The sequence below is a fragment of the Suricata suricatta genome, chromosome 11 (assembly GCF_006229205.1).
Source record: "Suricata suricatta isolate VVHF042 chromosome 11, meerkat_22Aug2017_6uvM2_HiC, whole genome shotgun sequence".
Classification (NCBI taxonomy): Eukaryota; Metazoa; Chordata; class Mammalia; order Carnivora; family Herpestidae; genus Suricata; species Suricata suricatta.
The window spans coordinates 9,360,026-9,367,147 of NC_043710.1; the positions used below are offsets into that span (position 1 = coordinate 9,360,026).

At 58.7% G+C, this 7,122-nt stretch overlaps 1 protein-coding gene and 1 long non-coding RNA gene across 2 annotated transcripts in view; both read right to left on the reverse strand.

The window, feature by feature from the left end:
• Positions 1-276: 276 nt before the first annotated feature.
• LOC115272127 lies at positions 277-1,352 on the reverse strand. The gene is made up of 3 exons (XR_003900260.1): positions 914-1,352; positions 544-765; positions 277-431 (listed from the first exon to the last, which is right to left on the reverse strand). It is a non-coding gene; the product is annotated as an uncharacterized LOC115272127 (long non-coding RNA).
• Positions 1,353-5,187: 3,835 nt separating this feature from the next.
• LRRC10B (leucine rich repeat containing 10B) overlaps positions 5,188-7,122 on the reverse strand; it is a 2,430-nt gene continuing 495 nt past the window's right edge. Inside the window, exons 2-3 of the mRNA XM_029915450.1 lie at positions 6,223-7,118; positions 5,188-5,660 (exon numbers count right to left, since the gene is read on the reverse strand). Coding sequence (XP_029771310.1) covers positions 6,384-7,118 — 735 coding nt within the window. The 3' untranslated portion in view covers positions 5,188-5,660; positions 6,223-6,383. The remainder of the gene's footprint in view (positions 5,661-6,222; positions 7,119-7,122) is intronic.

Below are 7,122 nucleotides of genomic sequence, written 5' to 3' on the forward strand. Positions count from 1 at the left end.
CCCCCCCCCCGAGAGGGGCCTGACCCCAGGGGACACTCGGGATAGGGTTAGGGTCCCCACCTGCAGAGCACGGCAAAAGCATAGGATTTGGGGAGCCATTTTCCTTCAGTAGGCTTCCCCTTGAGCTGCCCACATCAAATTGTATTACACTGATTCTCACACCCCTGGCCCCCCGTTCCCCTCCCCCTAGGTTCTGGAGGAATATTATAGAGAGTAGGTGAATCATCTTGTAGATTGGGGAGTGCTTATGTAAAGCAAATAGTCACCCATATTTCTTGTAAATCCCAATTTTTCTGTATTGTAGCTTTGCTTAAAGGGAGGGCCTGCCCCAACTGCGGGGTCCTTTTTGGGCGGGCTGGGGAGCAGCCCGCAGCTGGGAGGCAGCATCTCCGAAGGCTGTGTGGAAGCAATCCGAGGGTGCTGTGGAAGGTCTTGAGGGCGAGGGATGTGTCATCCTCCATCCCTGCCTCAGATCCCGTGTCCCTCCACCTCTGGGTGCCAGCCCCGCCCCATATCCCCTGGCCCTTCAGGGATTGAACCAACCTGCAATGAGTGGGCGGGGCAACTGCATCTCTTTCTTCCGAGCCCCACCCACGGAGCTATTAACCAATCACATGCAGAGAGCGTCTTGGTGCACGGTCTGTTCCCAACTGACCACCGGCCTCTGGGTTTCAGAGGCGGGGGAGGGGTGGCAAGTGGTGGGACCAGGGGCCGGTGGGACGACACAGGAGGAGGCGGGTGGTATGGGGTGAGGACGGGGCAGGGCTAGAGGAGAACAAGGAATGGGGAAACTTGAGGATGGGAGGAGGGCACTGGAGCCCTGCCACCATCCCAGGACCTTGGGCAGATCACCCACACTCCCGGGGCCTCAGTTTCCCCATCTGTTAAATGATGGTCATAATACTTCACCTACCTCATAGGGGAGGTTGTGAGGCTGCCGTCACCTGACCTGGGGGTTGAGGCAGGAGGACTGTGAAGGTGCTACCCGGGAGCAAAGTATTATTACTGTAGCCTGAGAGCGAGGCCCACCTGCCCCTCCCCCCGCAGAGTCTCCAGGGCCAGCTGAGGCCGGCCTGGGCCCATCTATCTCTTCTCCACTGTGTCCCAGGTCCCTTCATGAGCGTCATCTGCCGTCTTTGTGGGCGCCCTAGACTTAGTTGTTATCTTGTTCAGGTATTTTTTCTTGTGACCATCTCCCTAAGTAACTGCTGTATGAATTCCACCTGCCACAGAACCCCGCACCTGCCCACTGGCGCCCGCCGCCAGGGAAGGGACAAGGAAAACAGCCACAAAAAAAGCCAAGGGGGGCCCCCGGAGCCCCCAGCCCCTTTGGGGCCCCAGGGGTGGGGTTGGTTGCCGCTGTTTGTATTGTGTTTGAGTCCTTGAGTGCAAGTGTTTTATATTAAAAAAAAAAGACAAAAACCCACTATCACACAAAAAAAAATTGCGGTGAAGAGAAATGAAGAAACACTGAGAAAAAAAAAGGAAAAAAGAACCATTCAAAAATTTTTTCCACCACACGCACCCTCTAAGCCAGCAAGATTTCCTCTTTACAAAATCATATTTTTGTGGGAATGGGCCCCACTTTTTGTGGTAGGGCCCGTTCTGATTAATAAAGGATCGTGAGAAAGTAGGGCCTCGGCTCTTTCCTCCGTGGGTCCCAGCCCTACCTCACCTCCCAGGGGAAGAGGCAGCGGGGAGAGGGGGATGGGGAGCCTGGGACTGAGTCTCCCCCTGTCACCTTTGGGATCTGGCTTCACTGGTGATGAGAGCCTCCGTGAGCTTCCGGCTCATCCTCAGATCTAGAGTACGAATCCACCAGCTGCCCAGAAAGCAGGAGAGCAGCCATATTTCCTGATCAGGCCTGAAGCAAGGCTCGACAGGACTAGAGTCTCCTTGAGGTCCTCTAGTGCCCCCAGCCTCCCTCCGTCCCCAGAGGGCCATCACCACCCTCCAAGGCAGGTCCCCAGAGGGCCATCACCACCCTCCAAGGCAGGTCCGACAATCCGAAGCGGGGCCCTCCACCTCCCCTACTGTCCCGAGTGCTGGGTTGCGCCACTGTGGTTTCAGACCAGTGTCTCCTTCCCGGTCCTTCCTGGGACAGGGAGAGTTCCAGGTCTGTCTGCTGGATCTCTGGCTTCTCTCCATCCTTTTCTGGTTTACTCTTTTAGGATGAGGAAATTCTCTCCCACTCAAAAGAGGCCACGGCCAGTCCCAGTCTGAGGAGACTGGGCCCAGTGTCTTCTTTCTGCAATCACTGTGGTCCCAGGCAAGCTATTTCCTTGCCCAGGGCCGGTGTCCTTAGTTCACAAAAAAGCAATAACCAACCCCGCCCCTTCCCTCCCCACGCCACACACAGCCTGGGGGAAACAGGCCTGGCAGCTCTCAGGGGTCTTCAGAAGGAAGGTGCTATCTGTGTCATAGGCACAAAAGGAGCAAGTGCACCTGTTACCATGTGTCCACCTGCTGGCCTTGCCCCCCTCCAGAGGGAAGGGGGCTGTCGTCCTCCTGCTCCCCAGCACCTGGGGTGGGCAGCTAGCTGCTTCCTTGCGCAGCATTAAGTACCCTCATCAGAGGCTGCCCGCCTTCTCCCCTTCCGCCCTGTCAATTCCTTACAACCTGGCTTACGTGTCCCATTAAAAGGTGGGGTTTTTTTCCCCCTTTTGGCTTCTGATCTCTGTCCCAGAGATTAGAGGGAGCTCTAGGGTCAGGTAAGTAGCCTAAAGAGCATGCCTTGCCAGAACTTCTGTTCAGGATCTCTCTGAAACAATGGCTCTGGAAAGCTGGGCCCCGAAGCAAAGGGCAGCTCACAGCCTGGCAGATGGGACAGCCCCCCGTCCGGGGATCAGCGGCTCCTCCTGGACTTTCTGCTTTCTCCTGCCTTCACTCTATTGGCTCTCTCTTCATCCAAGAAATTTGCCCATCCCTCCCTGGGCCTGGGACCGCTGTCCTCCACTGTTCTCTTCCTCACGCAAGTCCCTCCTGGATGTGACTGCTTTCCGGAAGGCCATCCTGGGCCAAGTCCTGCTCTCCTCTCCCTCCCCCACCAAAGACAACGAAAGGACAACGCTTGAACATGCTGTACGCCCCAGCCCGTGGCTCCCCTGACCATCTGTGTCCCTTGAAGATGCCCCGGTCCCTGTGTCTGTGTCCTGCGTGTGCGTGTATGTGTGTGTGTTGTGTTTTGTTTAGATTGTAAGCCCCCCTGGGCAGGGATCCCTGTCTGAATACCCGTTCTGTGTGGCACACCCACGTGTGCTAATAAATGTCCATCCTCAGACAAGAGTGAAGTGTCTCTTAAGGAAACTTCGGGACAGGTGGCTGAGCAAGCCAATGCGGTGGCATAGGAAGCCCAGAGGGGCTTCTGGGCAGGGTCCCCCGTTCCCAAACACCTTGTCGTGCTTTCCGGAGCCCCAAAGGTGGGCAGGAAACAGGGATGACTGTAACAAAGTTAAAGGATCCACACGCAACACACACACACACACACACACACACACACACACACACACACACCAGTCTCTACTGCTCTGCTGACCGGGTCTGGTCGTGGGGAGGCTCTCAGAGAGGGCAAGAGCAGATCCCACCCATTCCACACCGAGACCTTGACCATCAGCTGAGGACAGGGGGTCTCCCGTGGTGTGGAGATCATGTGGCCTTTGCCCCACCTCGAGTTCTCAGGCGAGGGCAGCAGGGGAAGAGGCACAGGGAAACACACCAGAGAGAGGAAGGAAATCCGGGTTCTTAGGGCCAGTGGCTACTCCATGGTGACTGCCTCCTTTGGCACCCCTACTTTCCCCTACGTCTAGGATTTGCATGAAAGGAAGGTAGATAAATCCCGTGTAGCGTCAGATCTAAATAAACCCAACACCATGTGTGCAGATGGGAAAAGCGAGCCCCAAAGGATCATGACTTGCAGAAAGTCACTTGGCCTCAAGCAGAACTGGGACTGGAACCTTCCGAGCCCAGCCCCCAGGGCTATTTCCTCTCTGCTGTGGTCTGAGTCAGGGCGCAAGAGAAAGACAGCTCTGGTCTCTGCCGCTCCTACCTCGAGTGATCTGAGATCTCAAATCCCTTCCTCCACGTTCCCAGACCCCAGAAAGGCCCACTGGCTCTGATGGAGCCTCAACAAGGGGAGCATGGGCACCTGAGGAGCCCTGGGGGGGAGGGGACTGCAGCAAGCCCCAGATGCCTCTTTCTCTTTAAGCAGGAGTCAACCTCCAATCTTCCCCACCCACCAGCTCTTCCTGTCCTTTTTTTTTTTTTTTAATGTTTACTTTATCTTTTTTTTGTGAGAGAGCAAGCAAGCTGGGAAGGTGCAGAGAGAGGGAGAGAGAATCCCAAGGAGGCTCCGCGCAGTCAGCACAGAGCCCGATGTGGGGCTCGAACCCACAAACCGTGAGAGCATGCCCTGAGCTGAAGCCAACCAACCCAGCCGCCCAGGTGTCCCTCCTATGTCCTTTCAAGGCCTTCTCTTTCCCTTGCAAGCTCACTGTTCCAGATCCATCCCCTGCCTCCTTCTAAGCCAGGCCCAGTCTGGTGACCAACAGAGCTGCCGCAGGACTTGACCTTTGGGCTTTGTGTGACATCACCCCTGTTGCCATGGCGATGGTGACCTGGCAGCATCTTCTCATGGGACATGGGTCTCTAAGCTTGAGGTTTTATAATGGTTTCTTTAAATCTTTTCTTCCACGCTGAACAATGAGGGGAGAAAGTAATACCATGACTGAGTGAAAAAAAAATAATAATAAGGAGGGAGAGACTGAGAAAAGGGAAAATGGAGCGAGGGAGACAGAAGAAGGAAAGAATAGAACCAGGCGGGGCGGGGGCGGGGGTTAGTACAGTGAAAGGAGAGAGAAAGGTCAGCCCAGCTTGAGGGAGATTCAGATTACACTGAGAGCCAGGAACCTGAGAATTAAGCTGGGGAGAACAGAAAAGGGGGTGACAAGGGTGCCTGGCAGGCAGAGTCCGCTAGAGCCAGACAGGAGACGAGGCTTGAGCAGTCAAAGCCATCGGTAACAAGCACGTTTTCCCCAGACAGGCGACAGCTGTTGGCCAGGGCCGATCTGACGCAGAGCCGGGGCACACGGACAAGAGGGCAGGGCCGAGGGAGCCCAGGTTCCCCACAGCGATGGGACCCGGTGATCCCTCCCAGGACTTATAAATAAACAGGCATGTGGGAAACGCACATTCTTTCTCCAAGAAATATAATTTATGTTTACAGCCAGTTTTGTTTCTTTTCGTCCTAAAGAAAACACTACCACACGGGGCCAGCGCCCCTGACAGTGTCCCTGAGTGTCCCTGGCCCTGGCCGCCTCCTCCCGTTATTGCTTGGATGGGAAAGATCTGGCCCTGGGGATTGCAGAGCGACCCCCCACTCCTCACCCCCTGAGGTTGGTCCCTGGTGACTGAGTGGAGGCACAGAGTGCTTGTCCCATGCCCCACACCGTGCCAGCTACCCTGACTGTGCCCATTTAAGGGAATGGAGCGTGCAGGCAGTCGGGAGAGGCTGGGGGGCAGCCTCCCGGGGCAGAGAGCCTCTCTCTTCCACGCAGAAGGCCCTAGAGGCACAGTGGCGTCTTTTCAAACTTGACAGCTGGAAGGCTCAGGCTGTGGGGTAAAGGAGAGAGCTCTCTTCTCCCAGCAAGACTCCAGGCACATTCCTAGAGAACAGAATAGAATCAAAAGGGGGGAGGGAGACCCTGCTTTCTAAGCGCCCCCTTCCCCATGCAAATGTAAGAGGGCCTGAGGAGGGCGGGATGTGCAGATGAGCCCAGCGGAGGGGCAAGGGCAGCTTCGGTGTTAGGGCCCTAATCCCAGTTTCCCACTTCTGTCCTGGGCGACGGCCCAGGTCCCAAGCCCCTGCCCGTGTGGCCCAGGCCCTTCTCCAAGGGCAGTTGTGACTCACACAGGCGTATGGCCCGCCCCAGAGGTGGCGTCTCCCGCACCCGAAAGGGTAGGGTCTAGGAGATCCAAACGTCCTGGAGACGGGGGGGGGGGGGGGGGGGGGGGGGGGGGGGGGGGGGGTTGGTGCGGCAGCCTGGGTGGGTATCCAGACTCAGTCAACCGCGAGCAGGGACCCTGGTTCCCAGGAGGAAGCCAGCATGTCTACTGTGGTGTCGGTGACTCTCCCAGAGACCAGACAGAGCCATAGGGAACTAGACGGAGTCGGGACTTCTCGGGCTGAGGACTGCCCAGAGATCAGCCAGGTGGCAGTCTCCTTACCAAACAGGAGTATGTGAAGACGGCCCCCAGGCCTGCCTGTCCCTAGGGCTTGCCCAGAGTCGTGCTTCCGCGGCCCCCGGGGTAGGGGTCCACCGTTCCCACAGACCTTCCCGGAGCCCCTCCTCCCGGAACCGCCGACGTCCATCACCCACAGCACAGGCTCAGGTGCCCAGTCCTGCGGCGGCTTCCAGGGCGGGGAGGCTGCCCCCCGGGGGGCCCAGAGCCCGGGAGCTACCGCCCCCTATGAGTAGGTCTTCTTCCTCCTCATCCTCAAAAGCCTTGGCTGGGCGGCGGGGCGGCGGCCGGGGCGTGGGCTCGTCGCGCTCGGCCATGCGCTCGACCGCGCCCTCGCCCACGAGGAAGACGGTGTCGGCGACGCGCGGGGGCCCGGTGACCGGGTTGTGATCGTAGGAGAAGACGCGCAGGGCGCGCAGCGGGTGCAGGTCCGGGAAGCCGCCTAGGCGGTTGCGGTCCAGGTCGAGGATGTGCAGGCGGCCCATGCGCAGCAGCGCGGGCGGGAACTCCTCGAAGCGGTTGCCGTAGAGCCAGAGGCCGCGCAGGCCGGTCATGCGCGGCAGCTCGGCGGGCAGCGCGCGCAGCCGGTTGTCGCCCATCTGCAGCGACTGCAGCGCCGCCAGGCGCAGCAGCGGCCGCGGGAAGCGCCGCAGGAAGTTGCCCTCGATCCAGAGGCAGCGCAGACTCTGCAGCTGCGCGAAGTCCGCGGGCAGCGCCAGCAGCCGGTTGCCGCCCAGGTAGAGGCGCGTGAGGCGCGGCAGGCGACACAGGCCGTCGGGCAGGCGCTCGAGCTTGTTGAAGTCGAGCGCCAGGATGCGCAGCTCGCGCAGCTCCTCGATCTCCTCGGGCAGCTCGCGCAGCCCCGCGCCGCTCACGTACAGCTTC